This window comes from Nannobrachium achirus (genome assembly GCF_963921795.1).
Source record: "Nannobrachium achirus genome assembly, chromosome: 3".
NCBI classification, from domain to species: Eukaryota; Metazoa; Chordata; class Actinopteri; order Myctophiformes; family Myctophidae; genus Nannobrachium; species Nannobrachium achirus.
In genome coordinates this window covers 63767104-63785459 of record NC_137812.1, presented here as the reverse complement: position 1 = coordinate 63785459, position 18356 = coordinate 63767104, and the positions used below count along the sequence as shown (strand labels likewise).

Sequence of the window (18356 nt, the reverse complement as noted above, 5' to 3'; positions counted from 1 at the left end):
TTCACAGATGTGTCAGGATTACTGCAGGGCCTGGAGCAGTACACTCAAGACTTGGCTTACGTCAGCGACCCCCTAATCTTGGGCTTCGGCGCTGATCTGGCTGCCGAGATAATCAAAGCCAATGGCCATGCTCTGAGCAACTTGCTGCGGGATTCTCAGGTACCACTAGGGGTGGGCGATATGGAAAAATACAATATCAAGATATTTTCCCAAGCTGTATCACGATACACGATTTTATCACGATTCTTTTTTCACGCTGTTTTTTATGGTTATTTTTCAAGTTACTTGACAAAAACTAGACTATCTGGGTTCCTTTTGGGAGGTCTAAATTGAACTTTACAAGTATGTAACTCTGACAGTCTACAAATGAAACCAAATGGACCCTTACGGGTCCATTTGGTTTCATTTGTATACTGTCAGAGTTAAGTGGAGACCTTGACATTGTAAAGTTTGAAAACTACTGATTTAGACCAAAATGCAGGTTTAAATTGCATTCTGCAATGAATCTCTGTATTAACGATTAAACAGGATTTTTTACAAGGCTCCTCAATTGTATCACGATATATACGATATCTCTGAAAAGGCATATCGTGGAGACATTGTATCGCCTCAACGATATTTATCACCATATCGCCCACCCCTAGGTACCACGAGGCAAAGTCGGGGGCCGCAGCAATGAGCGGAACAATCACGCAACGCTGCCAGACTACGGTCAATCCAGGGACCGACTGCAAGCATTGAAAAGCACGCTTGCAACCAAAGACACCCGTACGGTGACGAGTGAGGGAACCATTCCCCACGGCCCCATGCGAGACTTTCTCCTGGCTGAGTGGGATGGTCTGTGTGACCTGGTTTCCTCGCTGATCTCACAGCTCAAGCAGCCCAGTCAACACAGCAAGCCTGCGGCCACTTCTTCCCTCCTCGCTTTCGCTGATCTGTCCCGATTAGAAAGGAGAGCCGAGTTGCTCAGAGCTTATCTCTGGGACGAGGCCTGCGAAGATACACCCACCGCCTACCGTCTCTCCACCTTCAGCAATGCCAGAGGCTTTCTGGTGGCCGTGCGGAGAGAGGCTGCTCAAGCCCAGCGTAAAGACGTCCGTAATGTAGGCCTGCATTTCCAGGTAAACCAAGACAATCTTTACAGAAGGAAATTAAATCAAAGTCCCCACTTTCAAATGACAAACTATTACACTATTCTATTCTTTCCAGAGTTGCCACATATCGACAAATAACTGCATTTAAACTTGTCTTAAAATTTGTATTTGGCTAAAAGTGACACTGAAATGGCTATGTTGGGATTTGACTTCATTTCATAGGAGAGGGTAGAAGACACTAATGCCTAATTTACACTTTGTTTCTCACTGGGTTCACGCACTGAAAATAGCCTAATCTAAACTCACAGCGCAAGCTTGTAGAATGACTTTGACTTTACTTTGCCTTTGTGAGAATCGACCTACCGTGTCTGGAGGGGGCTTTACCATTAGTTCTACCAGCGACTTTGTCACATAAGCTGACTCACGCGTCTAAACCAGCCACATCGCATCGATACAAAAACATTTAGGAATGTAACAGCAATTTGAACAGCAAATGAACAGCAAATTCTTGTCTCCCCAGATCCTGAGTGTTTTCCCACCCCCAGCCTCGCCTCTTGCTCAGGGTGGTGTGTACCTGTGTGGCCTGGAGCTACGGGGGGCTCTGTGGGACACGCGGCTCGGCGCTCTGCAGGTAAGAACGGGATGATAATCGTTGTTATCGTTTAGCGTGATTAAAAAACACTCACAATAATCGTATGGTGGAGATTTACATTTATCGTGAAATTATCCTCTGTCATGCACTGGGATCGATTCAGCTTTTATTTGCCAAGCTGCATATACGGTAAAACGGACATGGAAATAACGTACTTTATACTGTCTTTTTTTCACTCTATACCAAATCTCTTTGCCAAAAAATAGTCGATCTACAAGCTCACAACGCGTCATGAGCTTTCGCCTATTCTTTGGCAAATGTTCCACCCCAGGATAATGGAAGTTGGGGATATTTTGATTATCGCGATACTATCATGAATCGCAATTTCTTTGGTCACTAAGCCCCATTTCCACTGTAGGGCCAACCCAGAACTAGAACCAGAACTTTCCAGAACCAAGAACTTTCAAGAACCTGTGAAGTTCCGGAACCAAGTTCTGCTTACTTTTCCATATAACCAGAACTAACCGGGAAGGTCCTAAAAAAGAGCAGCAGCGCTGCTAGCCCCTCCCATAGGTTCCCAGAACTAAAGTTTAGTTCTACCTCAGGAGCAGGACCTAAAAAAAGTTCCAGGAACCTCGTCTGGAACCGGGCCGTACACAATGGAAACAAAACCAAAACCAAAAAAATAGGTTCAGGTTCCTGAAAGTTCTGGTTCCACCTTGCAGTGCAAAAGGGGCTCTTGATCTTGACATGAAACTTTCATATCGTCCCATCCCTATCTGCAGGACACGCTCTCCCCTCAGCCCTGCTCTCTGCCCTTGCTCCATATCAGGCCTGGAGTTGGGGACTCTCACACTGCCCTCTATAATCGCCAGCACCACGCCTCACACATGACCAACACCGATGCCACCCGAGTGTCCGATGCCCCTCAGCTGCCAGTCTATCACTGTCCCCTGTACCTGGACCAACAGGGGGACCGTGGAGAATGGGGGGGAGTGGCTGACACTAGTATTGTCACCAGGGTTCCCCTTGCTGCTAAGCTAAATCCTGTGTTGTGTAGTCTGAGGAGAGTGAGGCTAGTCAGTACACTTTGACTGTACCCTTGACGGGTCTGCTCCTGCCTGCACTGTGAAATCCTGAGTGTTCATTTAACTATAGTTAATAATTTACAAATTAATGTAACTGAATGGACTCATTCTGTTGTATTTGTACAGTGTTGTCATAATATATTCTTCAATGTGGATTAATTCCCAATGTGTCTTAGCTTAGTTAGCACAGTTCAGTGTGGATTGTTTGTTACTAACGTGTATTAAGGCAGCATAATACTCAAACCCTTTTTTATGAGAAATGAATCATTTAATCACCGTTCTAGTTCAGTGATTAAGTTACATTTTAATAGGAATCCCTTCATCATGGATTTGGTATTTCATTTGCATCATTAGAATAACAATCTCTCTTTCTCTCTCTCTCTGTCTGTCTCTCTCTGTCTGTCTGTCTGTCTGTCTGTCTGTCTCTCTCTCTCTCTCTCTCTCTCTCTCTCTCTCTCTCTCTCTCTCTCTCTCTCTCTCTCACTCACACACACACACACACACATATACTGTACTGTACTGTACTGTACTTTGAAAGTACATTGCCTTTAATTATGTGGTTTTGTAAAAGAAGTGTGTGCAATGTGTAGACAATAAAGCGCACCATTTAGCTTTATTGTGTTTGCATTATTTCCTCCCTTCTGTGTTTATCTAAATAGCAGTTGGTCAACATTTATTGTAAAATAATCTAGTTGTTCTCTTAGACTGTTAAATAATGGAAAGCAGTTATCACATCTATATGACATTATTTTGTAAATATCAACACAAATGTCTGGATATGCAATAGCTAGAAATGTGTTGACATATGTAGAGTTCATTAGGAATCCAGGTCTGACTGCAAAGAGCTTAAGTGCGTTGGGCTACATTGGTTTACCAAATAGAACAGTTTTGGTTTGGGGTGGCAGTTATTTTCAATGCAAAAGTGTAATTTTAAATTAAATCTTCCACTTTTCTGAAGTGTCTGATGTCTCAACAGGATTTGTACAGTATGAGAGAGTTGCGGAGGTGGTTGTACCATACAGTAGCTACATTAATAGATAACTGTAGCCTATAGCTTTATATGATGATAGCTGACTGTAACAGAAGTCTTCTGGCCTGTCTTCCAGGTAACATGGACAGGCATCACTATGAAACCTTCGAGAAGTTTGGCAACAACACATTCTTGGTGCACCTGGACAATGGCAGGGGGTGAGTATCATCAGGGGTGTCGCACCAAATTCTGGGCCCTGGGTACAAGGATTCACTGCGCCCCCCCCCCATGAATGTTCTTCATAGGGGGAGGGGGTTTAACCCTTTTAGACTGGGGACGCATTATTATGCATTATTTTGTGCTTTAACTATTGAAAAATAGCAGATATACAAGCTCACAGCGTGGCACCGAGTGCCCCGCTGCGAGCTTGTAAATCTGCTATTTTTGAAAAATCATGATTTCTTTTTTGAAAATGTTTCTATGTCAGTAGTGCTCAAACTTTTTCATGTGAAGGACCCCCAAAATGATTTGTATTTGTCCACAGGCCTCCATCTCAAAATATTTAGTTCCAGGGACCCCCCAGAAGCAAAATACATACTTAAAAAAATACATATTATAAGTATAAGTTTCGCACACATTTATACGACTTTTCAAAAAAAGCAGATCTACAAACTTGCAGTGCGGCACTCGGTGCCGTGCTGTCTGTGAGCTTGTATATCTGCTATTTTTCAATAGTTAAAGTATAAAATAATTAATTTAAGCCCCCCCCGACCCCCCCCCCCCCTTGTGACGCCCCTGAGTATCATAATACTGTCACTATCATTGGGTATGAGAAAAACTGTTGTTAGAATTTTTTTTATGTAAAAACAAAATCTAACATTAACCACAGACAAGGACAAGTCTTTGCCACAGACACATTTGTCCTCGTACGTACAGACATATTGATGACCACTGGAAAACCCCATTGCACCCACCCAGCCAGCTACTACAACCGCTGTTTCTAATGGTGGTTTAGCTCATTATTTAGGACTTACAGTAATAGTCCACTTGCCAGAATCTGAACCCTGGCATATTGAGTACACCAAGGTTTTATGTTATAAATGTTGAGTATGGGTTCCCAGCATTTAGAAACTGCCGGACGCTAACTTGCATATGTTGAGCAATTTTCATAATTTGCATAATTTGATTCATTTAGCATAATCCCCCATAATAATGGATAATATGTCAAAAACTGATTGGCTGATTTGAACAATATTGGAGTGGTTTTGGGGGTTATTGAGAATGCTGAATCCATTCCTGACATTTTCTAAATTCAAAATGGCCGTTTTAAACCGGAAATGGCCATATACAACATAGAAAAGTATCAAAATCACCCCACTTTAAGTTGGTATAAGGCCATTTCCAGGTTTAAAACGACCATTTTGAATTTAGAAAATGGATTCAGCATCCTCAATAACCCCCAAAATCACTCCAATATTGTTCAAATCGGCCAATCAGTTTTTGACATATTATCCATTATTATAGGGGATTATGCTAATTAAAGCTAATTATGCAAATTATGAAAATTGCTCAACATATGCAAGTTAGCATTCGGCAGTTTCTACATGCTGGGGACCCTTACTCAACATTTATAACATAAAACCTTGGTGTACTCAATATATCCGGGTTCACAATGGGGCTCAATGGGCTGGCAAGTAGACTATAAGCCTTTGTGCTTTGTGGTACAACAAATAGCTAAAAAGATCTACATCGCAACATGTGAATTTAAAAGCTTTAACATTTTTAAGATTTCTGAAAGATTTGGCCTATAGTAACATGTCCAAAATGTGGTTACACATCATGTGGATTTGCTGTATCCACCAATGTTTTCAATTTGCACGTATCCTGAACACCTCTGAACAATCACTTCACTCATGGCTATACAAAAATGATATTTGTATCTTATGATTGCCTACTATGATACTGTACTGTGACACTGTAAAATTATGATTTTTTGTGTATTCTCACTGTAGGTTTGGACGCCACTCTAAAGACGAGCCTTCTATCCTTGTACCTCTAGAGCAATGTTGCAGGTAACATGCGAATGTGGTTAATCACTTGAGCCTTAGCACCCCTATTCCGGGGGCGAACATTCTGCAAAATAATTGCTGAGCTACAAACTAGCAATGCGTCGCAATGTGGCAAATTGTGAGGTTGTACATCAGCTATTTTTGTCGAAGATATTCAGTGTAGAGCGAAAACAGGAGGGCCCCTAGTATAGAGCTACGGTCAACTAAGTATGTAGGGTTTAAGTGGTTAAGCATGAAGAATGTTAATCATATTCATCTTTGCAGAATTAAATTGATGGGGAAGTACAGCACCAGTCATGACGTACAATACACCCCCTGGACATGACGCTAGAACAGTATGTCACAGGGACTTACCCCCAGTCCATCCCTCAATGCTGAGTTGAGGTTGATCGAACCCCGACCTCTCAGTCTCAGGACAGACAAGGCCACTGAGCTGGTGTATAAAATATACTGTACAACTTTAAGTGCATTGGACCGTATTAGAGTGTCATGGTGTAAAGATATGGGAGTCGAGATCCCTGATGTTTCTTGGCACCTGGCGGTTAAAAGAATACATTCATCATCTGTGCTAAGAAAACTGAGGTTATCACCTATAACCTACCTGATCACTCACCTCTGACAACAACAGAAGGAGCTGTGTTGAAGGAAGTCAAGGACTTCAAGTACCTGGGCGCATGGGTCGACTCAACTGAGAAAGACCTTAAAGTAAGGAAGGCACTCGCGTGGAGGGCCCTGAACGGCATGAACAGTGTATGGAACTCTAACCTCCCCCGCCAAATCAAACTTAGCTTCTTCTTTGCAACGGTGGAGTCTGTTCTCCTCTATGGCAGTGAATGCTGGACCCTGAAGCCAACCCTGCAGAAGTCTCTAGACGGGTGCTACACTAGAATGTTGCGTGCAGTACTCAACATCAACAGGAGTGCACATGTTACCAACAGGAGCCTGTATGAGGGAATACCAAAGGTAAGCGAGAAAATTGCCACCAGAAGAATGAGACTAGCAGGACACTGCCAAAGACACCAGGAGCTTCCAGCCAGCAAATTGGTACTGTGGGAGCCAACACATGGGCACCGGTCGCGAGGACGTCCCACAAAAACATACGTGGACATACTCAAGGAAGACGTAGGGACACAGAACACCAATGAGCTGGCCAGATGTATGGAGAACCGAGATGACTGGAAACAACGATGGAGGGCTCGTCTGAGGACGACCTAGATAGATAGATAGATATCTGTCTGTATCTGTATCAGACATGGCTTGCTTTAGTTCAAAGTGTTTCATAGATTTCATTTCTCTAAAAGCAGACTCGCTGAGATTTATCCAAATGTAGATCCGACTTGCTCCAGGTGCCATCAGGCTCTACCGTATGTTCTGGTCATGCCCATCATTATCACGATTCTGGTCGTCTATCTTTGAGACGTTTTCTTTTATATGTGAAAAAGATATCAGCCCTGATGATAGCAGTTTTTGGTGTGGTTCCTGGTGAAATGACAGTTTCTGTTGCTCAATCCGATGCAATAGCCTTTTCCTCCTTATTGGCCCGTCGCCTTATTCTGTTCAATTGGAAATCATCCATTCCGCCATCACATCGATGTTGGGTCGGAGATGTGATGGCTCACTTAAAATTGGAGAAGCTTAAGTATTCCACCAGGGGCTCTGTCCAGAAAGGTTTGGCAGCCATTTTTGGACTATTTTAGACTTAAATTCCCGGCTGGGGACGTTTAGGAATAGCACGGTGAATTTCTTGACACATGGCAAGTGACATTATGTGAACAAATTATACATAAACATTTGTAACGTTCTTTTCTTTTCTTTTTATTTTTAGGTTTGTATTACTGTACGTTTCTTTTAGATGTATTATTGTATTGTGTAGGTTTGTGTGATTTTGTGATTTATGTATGTACTATGTATGTATGTGTTTATCTGTAAAATTCAATTCAATTTAATAATAATAATAACAACTTTTAAGTGCATCCAGAAAAACTGTAATGTTCCTCCATATACCACTTCCCATTACTCTCTCATCTTCATTCACCCCGTCTGTCCCATTTTTCCCAGAATCCGACGCTCTACTCTGCTGCGTCTCCGCCTCCTTTCCCAACCTCAGTACCGTCTCAGTGATGTGATGAGGGAGTCGTTGTCCCAGGACCCTCTGAGCAGCGTGGCTCCGTTGCTCTCAGCGGCCCACCTCGCCGCTCTCGACCGCCGACTGGCCACGGTGCTGAAAACCGTCAGCCATTGCCAAGAGCGACGGAGCAGGGAGGGAAAGGGCGATGAGGTCATCTATGATGACATCGACTCCTTCGAAGGCATGGTCACTTCTGCAGCATAGCGTGCAGTGGTGTTTTGATTGATTGATTGATTGATTGATTGATTGAAGACTTTATTAGTGTAAAGTAACTAAGTACAGTGCATGTACTTAAAGATGGGGTGCCGTGATTTCCCCCTCCCCTACAACATAATCAGCAGGTATTATGATTATACTTGGAGGAGTTTTTTTTTTCCTTTTTCAAAAAAGTGGCCACACCCAACTGCTCATTAAGTATGCTTGGTTGTCAGGTGGATGGTGACCCAGCTGAAGTTAGCCACACCCACAGCTGCAGTTGAATGGTAAAAACGGGAGGGGATGATATTATGACGTCATTATATCAGTGTATTTCAACTTTTGACTCAGAGGCTTTCAGCTTTCAGGAAGTGACATATTTGCATATTATAACCACACCCGGGGGTATATTAGAGTAATGTTAACTCCATAGACTGTATACAAAACAGAAAAAGTACAAAACTATGGCACCACCTCTTTAAGTCCTGTAGGCTGTAGGCCTACATTTGAAGTATTTTTACTTGACTTGAGTATTTACAATTTTCAATACTTTTACTTTATGGCTACATTACATCTCGGCTCCAAATTTTGTACTTACTCCACTACATTTATTTGAGAACTTTAGTTACTATTTACTTTGTAGATTCTCATTATTATTACAAAACTTTAACCACTTCAGCCCTACGGTATATACATTTCGGCCATTTGAAAATAGCCAATCTACAAGCGTGTCTACATGTGTCACGATGCAACACATTGTGAGCTTGTAGATCTGCACATTTCAAAAGATTTTTTATAGATTTGAAAACTTGAAATGGGACATTCTGCATAATGAGTACTTTTACTTTTGGTACTTTAAGTACATTTTGATACAATTTTTGGTACTTTTGTACTTTTACTCAAGCACATTTTGCATTCCAGACTTTCACTTGTAACAGTATTTCTATATTGCAGTATTGATACTTTTACTTAAGTAAAACATTTGAGTACTTTTTTGAGTATGCAGGTGAGGTGAAGTCATTATACCAGCAAAGTAGTATAACGGTGTTTATACAGAGGTAACAAAATGTGACCTCGAATTACAGGGCCTACACCCCCCATATGAAACCCCCACAGTCATCCCAAAGAATCTTCTCGCCAAGATTTCGAGGGACAGAGAATTCATAGACCTGTGGTTACTTGTGTAACTTATTATTCTATTTCCATCTTCCTCCCAGCCTGAGGTGGTGCTTCTAGCTCTGGATGACATACCAGAAAGGAAAGCCAGGGCCTGAGTTATACTTAGTTGTGCATGCGGGTGTCGCAAAGAAGCCAAATTACAAGCTGCAACGCGTTGTAATAATCGGCTATTTCAATTATCATAGAGTAACCCAGTGGAGTGTGCGCTTGAGCTTAGAATTGTGTGGACCACTGACTGGACACAAGATGCTAGGAGTGGGTCCAGGCTTTCAGGGGCCAGATGCACAGTTGTAAGTGACCAGGATTAGGGTGCCACATTTGTCCTTAAGACAGAAGGTCCATTATAATATAAAGGAAATACAAGTCAAATAGGACCCTGGCCTGACTGAGAACTGAGAAAAAGACAAGCAAATAAGGCTGAATTTCAGGCTACATCAGCCCAGTGTCCCTATGGTTCTCCTTGATGGAGAAGAGAAGGGAGGAACAGTCAAGTTTATGCCTGCTCAGACGATCTACTCTACCAGTGTTAGTGAGAATCCTCAATGGAGTGTTGTGGCACATCCTGGAGAGGCTGGACCGTATAATATTATTACCAAAGATATTTAATAATGAAGATAGCTCATCCTCATTGGATCCACTAGAGTGCGACATGGTACACAAATCCTACAAATTGACTCCTAAGTGGGCGCCGGCTCTGACTGCAAATCTCGCGCACGTCCTGTTTACTGGTGCTATAGATCCCGCGAGAGTGTGTTGCTGGGACAGCTAAAGAGCAATAATAAAGTTGATTTTCTCCTTTGTTGTGTCGATGAAAAAAGCCACTTTAGTATGACAATTTTGTTAATATTATGTGGCTTGTGATGATCGGGTCCAATATTTAGTTCAGTGAGCATAGCTTCCGAACTATTATTTTGATCTGTGTTCACGTTAGCTCTCTCATTGTAAATGAATACGACTCCAACCTGCTTCCGCCCCCTAAAAAGGTGTCCCCCCTACGTCATGCAGAAACGGGAAGTACGGGTCTTTTGCACCCTCTTGCTATCGCCCTCTTGGTTATTACGTAGGCAAGTCAGGAAGTGACTTGAGTTTTACATTGGACAACACTGGTCCTGCCTCCTCCACAGACCAATCAGAAGCTGTTCCATGCAGAGGCTTTCCAGATTGTGAAGCGAGGTGAGAAAAAATAAAATAAAATACGCTGAACATAGCAAGCAGGCTAGATTGACCTCTGTTCTGCCATACCTGTCCTGCAACACATCCTAACCTGCCTATCAGCCGAAGGAAAAAAGGCTGTAAATTCAGCACCTTGCCTTGCTTGAAGTGACGTGGAGCCAAAATAGCCAAATCACAGCTGATTGCAGCACACAGAAAAAAGGTGGAATAGCTTGTTGTTGCAGCCTCTGGAGGGGAAACCCCTTATGAGGCCAGGAGGCGTCGTAGGTGATTGTTTAGCAGACAACATGAAAACTAACCTGCTGATCTTAGTCCAAGGACTAAGATCAGTATACCGGACACCCGCCTGTAGGCCTTGTCATCCCAGGTCACAGGTGCACAATTGATGGTATAATTACTTGAACTGTGCATTCATGAGATGGAAGAATCCAGTTAGAGGCATAGGGTAGACTAGAGAGTATAGGGTAGCAGGTCATGAGCTTATAGGTTAGAATAGTAGGACTGAGGTTCAGTCAGTGCACCTCTAAAAGTTGTACTATTTTACAGTACATAAATAAAATGATCATTAGCCTATTACACACAATGGTAAATATACAAGTGCCAACCCAACACACCTACAAATTATTCTTTGTTGGAATGACTTCTAAAATGGTGATTGGTCTCATTTTGTGTGAGACCCAACTAAAGAGAAACCAGTAGGCCTAAAGTTTGAGTGAGCAAACATATCTTTACTATGCTGTATTGATGTTGGAATTCAAATAAGTTGCCATAACAGCCTCAATAAAGCGTGGGAGAAACCCTTCTCAGACAATGTTAGGTGTGAAGTTTGTTTCTGAGCATCATGGTATCCTATAGCTAATTTTTTTTTTTTATTAAAAGCAGTTTACAGTTCACTTGTGGCGTCCATATTAGATGCTATGCCCTAGCAGTAGTACTTGGCATATAGCCCAACAACAACAGCAACAACAACTAATACTGTTGTATTGTCATTGATAGGCTGACCAACAGATGACACACAGAATATGAATAATTAATATGCGTACAACTTTCCTGTAAAAGTAACAAAAAAAGTTAAATATCACTTGAACTGTTGAAAATATAGTTTTTTAAATTTGTTTTGTGTACTGAATATTTGTGAAGGGCCGAGGTGAAGGAATTTCCTGCGGCGTGGGCCTACGTCACAGATAGTTGGGCAGTTGGCTGTCCATCTCCTTTCGTTTCAGTGCAACTATCAATTATTTACCTGGCCTCGCCGTATCAATGGCATCTGCTCCCTTTTCTATTCCCTCGTTCCCTCCCTCTCTCCCTCTCTCTCTCTCTCTCTCTCTCTCTGTGAAAACAGACGATGAAAGAAGGATAAAAAGGCTCAATAACGAATGAGAGAAAGAGAGAGAGAGAAGAAAGACGAAAGTGGTAGCATCAGACAGGTGGGAACGACAGACAGTGTGGAAGGTGGGGGGTTCTGGTGAAGAGGACTTTCACTGCCATCACTCTCTTGAAGAGAGGCCCCCAGAAGCTTGCTCTAACTGCCAGGTGTTCATGGGACTGCGTACCTTTTCCACACCGGTGTCTTATTATCTTTGACGGTTCGAATCCCGCTTTGGACATCTTTGCTAGACACATTGTGTTATTTCCCGTAGTTGTTTTTTTAAACTTTGTGCTTACACTGTGGGTGACAATATGGCAGGAACAAAAGCAGGAACAAACAGCAGTGACCAGCTACACAGAACAACTTTAGGTGTCTACTCGGTAAGTTGACATTGTCTCCTACTCCCCTCGCTTCCCTCACTGTGGGGCTTCACTAACATCCTGAGGGTTCATTTAACTCTCTGTGCGTGTGTACAAATTGGTTATATTTGTTCACACAGATTTACAAATAAATACATTGATTAATACAGAGAATTTGGCTGAGTTGTTTAACCCCAACCCCCAGCTTATATCCTAACTCACTGTAAGCAGTGTCCTGAGTGCATCGGCTAAATCTTACAAATGCAGATGGAGTGTTAGGCTAAATAACTTCCCTATAGTGTCTTTTTGTAATTTTAATGAATTGCAGCATGTTTTAGTGACTGGTTTCCTAACAACAACAATACACAACAACAACAACAACAATAATAATGTTAATAATTAATAATATTGTTATTAGTATCATCATTATTATGTTCTTGTCCTTTTAGAACCTGATGGAGCAATTCAATCCTGGTCTTCAGAAGCTAGTTACTCTAGGAAACAGCTACATCAAGGCATTCCAAGGTGAGTGGGTGCGTTGGTGCATGCATGGGGGGTGTGTGTAAACTCTTCAAAACAGGTTGTCAAATGAATATTAGATTGGATAAAAGAGGCCTGAGGTGAAAATGAGGTGTTTCATTTGCACAAAATAGATGGAGCAAAACGTTTACAGAAAAGTTAGAACAAATTAGGATGTTGAGTCGCAAACTCAATTAAATCTACATGTAGCAAGTGTAGCATAATAATATGAACTGCAGTAATGATATATAGGCTACAGCGTATTTGGGTAAGGTCGTTGCAGAATGTATTCATGAAATGCACAGCAAGTGTATAGTTTTATTTAGTGCTTACAAATGTATGCAAGCCATTGGAAATATATGTACAACATGTCTATACAGGCAATAACCAGGTATTCTCGGTATACGCAAATAAACAAGGAATTGGGTATACTGTATATGCAGACTCACAGAATATCTAGAGGTAATGAATATGATATGGACAGAGGTATGGAAGAAAAATCTAGCAATTTTGATGTATATCAATTATATGAAAATATTAGAGCCACTTGCATTTTCCATGCAATATTGAATGAGTCTTTATTGCAGGGGTCAGCAACCTTTTTGAAAAGAAGTGCCATGTTTTTATTTTCTAGAGTGTCAGTGTGTCATGTCAACATACATTTTACATTTTGGCATATTTTAATTGGCAGGACATTGATATAACAATCATTAGACTCAGAGCGACTCCCTCCCCAGTCAAAGTTCAGAGTTTTAATGAATGTAGAATTTTGTGCAAGATGAAATTTGCTATAAGTTAGCTAACTTCATTTAATTGACCACATTTAAAAAATAATAAGGACAAATATTTTTGACATTTTGATTGGCAGGACATTGTTGTAACGATCATTAGACCCAGAGCAATAATCCACCCCCAACTCCCTCCCCAGTCAAAGTTCAGAGTTTTAATGAATGTAGAATTTTGTGCAAGATGTCATTTGCTATAAATTAGCTAACTTCATTTAATTGACCACATGTAAAAAAAACTATTTGTTTTTAAAATAAAAATCCTCTCACACTTATGCCAATGTGCCAATGTTGGCACCCATGCCTAAGGTTGCCTATCCCTGCTTTATTGACTTCACTCTTTACCACAACGTGAGCTTGTAGATCTGCTATTGTCGGCATAGAGATTTGGTCTTGAGAGCAAATATATGAGGGCGCCTGTAAGGCAGAGCCTTAAGGGACACTGGTCAACAAACGTATAGTGTTTAAGGAGTTAGGAGGGAGGAGAGAGGAGGATATGGCAACCGTAAAGGACGAGAGCTTTTTCCAACTTGACACAATTGGTGCATGCAGGGGCGTCACAAGGGGGGGAAAGTGGGACTGAGTCACTAGGGCCCAAGGTGTAGGGGCCTTAATTATTTTATACTTTAGCTATTGAAAAATAGCAGATATACAAGCTCACAGCGCGGCACCAAGTGCCGCGCTACGAGCTTGTAGATCTACTATTTTTGAAAAGTTGTGAAAATATGTGCAAATCTTTGAATATATGTATTTTTTAAGCGAACATTTGTAGCCTAACTCAAATTTTGCTTCTGGGGGGGTCCCTGGAACTCAATATTTTGAGATGGGAAACATAGGTTTTTCAAAAAACCTAAGATGTGAAATATTCAAAGACTTGCATACATTTAAAAAAAAAAAAATCAAAAATAGCAGATCTACAAGCTCGCAGCGTGGCACCTGTGAGCTAGTACCGGTATATCTGCCATTCTTCAATAGTTAAAGCACAAAATAATGTGTAATAATGCGTTCCCGGTCTAAATGGGTTAAACCCCCTCTCCCTATGAAGAACATTCATGGGGGGGCCCCCAGTGAATCCTTGTACCCAGGGCCCAGAATGTGGTGCGACACCCCTGGGTGCATGGATCGTCTCTGCAAAAAATGACCCAATTCCAGTAAGGTGGTAGGACTACTTATGATCACGTACTGTATGCTCCATTTACCCATATACCATTACAACCACATGTGGAGCGTCTGTGTCCGTTTGGATGACTCGCAGCCGTCCTATTCTTTGACATTCTTATGAATTGGGTTAGTAACCGGGTGAGCGCCATACAACATTAATGGCCCACTCTGCCTGATACACCCTGGACAGGCCTTCACTCACAGGGCAGCTAGTCAGCATGGTAAAGTGATATCCACTGACATGGTCTATTATTGGACCACAATCACCCTATCACATGTCACTCCCCGTGTTGGGACGGGGAGTGTTGTTTTTTTGGAAACGAGGAGTGATTGAAGTCAATTAAGACTGATTTGACTGGCTGGTGTGTTATGGACTGGGTCACTGGGACGACAAATTTGTGCTAATGAATGACTGTGCTATATAATTAAAGGTAGGGTACGCGATATTTCTTAGGCCAAACCTAAAGGTTTTTTGTTTAAAGGTTAATGCATTATATTCTGATAGTATTAGAGTATTAGAGTAGAGTATTAGAGTATATAGATTATAGAGTGTTTGTTCAATAACGGGTCTCCCGGTCTCTCCAGCTCTTTAACAAACATAACATATTTCCAGGTGGGTTGCGCATGTTCAACCAATCAAGAGAGAGTACCCATTTATTAGATTAAAATGTATATTGTTCCAAATGTGTGAGCTTATTTCTTTGTGTCATCACTTCCAATTTAAAGTGATAGTTCACCTATTTTTGACATGAAGCTGTGTGAAATACTTGCCATTAAAATAAATGTATTAATCCATTACCAGAGTCCCGTGGTCAGAGTTCTGGTCAGATTTAGATGAATATAAAGTAGTTCCGGTGATTTGGCTGGGGCTCATGGCCCAATCATTAAAAATAGATGAATCCACAAAACTAGCTTCATTTGTATTGTTGACCTATTTCTACCAAATAGACCAACTTCCGTTCAACTTTGACCCCTCTGTCACATGGTACTATTTTTTGTGTCCAGTATCACTACGCCGCTGCAACGTATTTCCCCAAAACAAGGTGCTTTGCAGGCAGCTGATCAGAACGAAACCTCGCTCTATAGAAATAGGCCAAAAATACAAATTACGCTAGTTTTGTGGATTAATCTATTTTCAATGATTGGGCCCCGCCAAATGGCCCCCACCCCATTGGAACTACTTAATATTCATTAGAAACTGACCAGAACTCTGACCACGGGACACTGGTAATCAATTAATACATTTTAACCACTGTTTTAATGGTATTTCACACAGCTTTATGTAAAAAATAGGTGAACTATCACTTTAACTACTTTATCCTGTATCCTGTTTGTGTTCTCTCTCCTGATTGGATAAAATTGGTATCCCAACCTGAAAATGCAGAGCTAGAGAAACACCCCTGTTACTGAACAAACACTATAGCAATGATTACTATCAGATTCAGAATATACTATAATATAAAACATTTTTTAACACTTATTAACTTATTAACACTTGTGTGTACTACTGCAGCGTTAGCAGTTTGCAGTGAGGCCTACTTCAGTGCCGTGGCTAAGATGGGAGAACACGCACTTCACACACTTTCAAGTCGTTCCCTCGGTAAGTGCCGGTGTATGTGAAAGTGTGTCCTTTCGGTTCACTGGTGATTAACTGCATGTTATTGGCGACACATCCACCACACACTCTTCAGCAACCTCAAAGTCATCCCCAACCACCACCCCATACATTTCTGTTGCTGTGTGTGCAAGAAACGTGCGTGCGAGTGCGTGCATGCATGTTTGTAGGTGTGTGTGGGTGTGTGTGTGTGCGTGCATGTATGCCTGTGCGCGTGCATCCATGCGTGCACAGTACACACAGTATTTTCCGTAAGCTTCACTTTCTCTCTATGACCTCCGGGGCCTGCGGTAGCATTGTTCGGGGTAAGCATTATGCTATAACATCTCTTTTGGGACTTGCAGTGGGCACTCATACATCAGCTCTAGCGTAGCATGACCCATGCAGATCTGCTAGGCTGACTAACTGAGAAGGTCAGGGAGCCACAGTGTGACTAGGGCCCGTATCAGGTAGCTGCCGCTAAATAATAGATGGGGACAGTCTTTCAGCCATACTCAATTCATTAAGCTCTACCCACAAACTGTGCCAATAGATAAGGCCATGGAGCAAAACCTAAAAGATTTGGCTAAAGGTCTTCCACTTTGGCAACCTGGTTCATTGATTCAAATAAAGGGCTCAATGAGAGGTAGTACAGTACATACAGTAGTTTACTGTATTGGTACTGCAGTGGTGGAAGAAGTACTCAGATTTAGATTTTTACTTAATTATAAGTAGCAACACAACAGTAGACTATAGAAATTCTCTGTTACAAGCAAGACGTTAAAATCTAACTTTTCTGAAATCGTTTTTTGAAAAATGTGAGCTTGTAGATAAGCTATTTTTGAATATCCAACATATAGGGCGTATGTGGTTAATGTATGATTTGTAATAATAATGAAAATCTATAAAGTAGCTTGTATCTAAATGTTTCAAATAATTTCAGGGGAGTAAACAGTAAAATATTTGCCTCTGAGATGTCGTGGATAGAAGTATAAAGCAACAAAAAATGAATACTTTCCAGTCTGGGTATGTCTGGAAAAAAGTGTAAAACCCATATGCTGATGGAAATTCATGGATACGTTTAATTCACAATGTTTTGATCTGAGTTCATTGGGCATTTGTTACTGGAGCTACGAATTAAGGGTCCTTTACACACAGGAGTGACATATAAACTATTGGAAAATGTGTCTGCATTTCACATCATACTACAGTAATAGACCTGATCATGATGTTGGTAGACAAATGTATTGAGCGATATTTCCATGGATATTTATTTACACAATATAAAATAAAGTGTAAAATGTTATCTACTGTAACCGGCAACACATTTTTGGTAACTTGTGGTGATATCATGTCGATTTAGTCTATATAGCTGATGTCTCATATTCACCATACAAAATCTACCTCATTCCGAATAAAAATTGCATTGCTTTATCACTGCATAATATTCGTGTTATGTATGGATGTACTCATGAGTTATGACACATCAATAGTTCAATTATATAGTATTAATATATTTTGAAAATTGCTAACACAATTCTGACTGTTTTGGCTTGCCACAGTAAGGACATTAACATGTAGCAACATGATTATATTGTTTGGGAAGCTAATCCAAGCGAGAGCTGCGTTAGAACTTTTTCCAATTGCTTCTGGGAGCTTTTTGTTTGTCTAATCTCTGTATCTCTATCTGTTTAACAGGGGATGTTCTGATGCAGATATCAGAGACACAGCGGAGACTCACAGCAGAGATGGAGGGAGTCGTGAGTGGGTTTATTCACTCTAAATTATCTCCACAAGTGCTTCATCACAGGGAAAATCATGTTTGTGCCATAGAATTTGTATTCCAAGGCCTAGAAAAGTGACATTGAAATATGTTGTTGTTAAACCCTCTGTTTATCTACCGGACAAGCATCAAAAGCTTTGTAGATCTAGGTTTCATTGCCGATTTAATAACTCAAATATACTAAAATATTTCTTCATCGCATCAGTCTAAAACAATCCAAACACAGCAAACGTTCATACAATTTTACACATTGTGTCATGGACACAAGACACTTTCATGTATTACTGCGCCCCAAGCG

General features: G+C 41.2%; 3 protein-coding genes across 6 annotated transcripts in view; all 3 read left to right on the top strand.

The window, feature by feature from the left end:
* The window catches only part of dnhd1 (dynein heavy chain domain 1), a 54510-nt gene extending 51138 nt beyond the window's left edge, over window positions 1-3372 (top strand). For both annotated transcript variants that reach the window (XM_080721227.1, XM_080721226.1), the window contains 4 exons: window positions 8-159; window positions 645-1121; window positions 1615-1725; window positions 2472-3372. In XM_080721227.1, the coding sequence (XP_080577353.1) occupies window positions 8-159; window positions 645-1121; window positions 1615-1725; window positions 2472-2780 (1049 nt within the window). In that variant the 3' untranslated portion in view covers window positions 2781-3372. The remainder of the gene's footprint in view (window positions 1-7; window positions 160-644; window positions 1122-1614; window positions 1726-2471) is intronic.
* The window catches only part of LOC308281136 (extracellular serine/threonine protein kinase FAM20C-like), a 77723-nt gene extending 66433 nt beyond the window's left edge, over window positions 1-11290 (top strand). For 2 of the 3 annotated variants that reach the window (XM_080721228.1, XM_080721229.1), the window contains 3 exons: window positions 3881-3962; window positions 5757-5816; window positions 7872-11290. In XM_080721228.1, the coding sequence (XP_080577354.1) occupies window positions 3881-3962; window positions 5757-5816; window positions 7872-8145 (416 nt within the window). In that variant the 3' untranslated portion in view covers window positions 8146-11290. Of the gene's footprint in view, window positions 1-3857; window positions 3963-5756; window positions 5817-7871 lie in introns of all 3 variants that reach the window. The other variant, XM_080721230.1, reaches the window with a different exon arrangement.
* Window positions 11291-11781: 491 nt separating this feature from the next.
* The window catches only part of baiap2l2b (BAR/IMD domain containing adaptor protein 2 like 2b), a 23802-nt gene continuing 17227 nt past the window's right edge, over window positions 11782-18356 (top strand). The window contains exons 1-4 of the mRNA XM_080721692.1: window positions 11782-12237; window positions 12666-12741; window positions 16195-16281; window positions 17974-18035. Of these exons, the coding sequence (XP_080577818.1) occupies window positions 12169-12237; window positions 12666-12741; window positions 16195-16281; window positions 17974-18035 (294 nt within the window). The 5' untranslated portion in view covers window positions 11782-12168. The remainder of the gene's footprint in view (window positions 12238-12665; window positions 12742-16194; window positions 16282-17973; window positions 18036-18356) is intronic.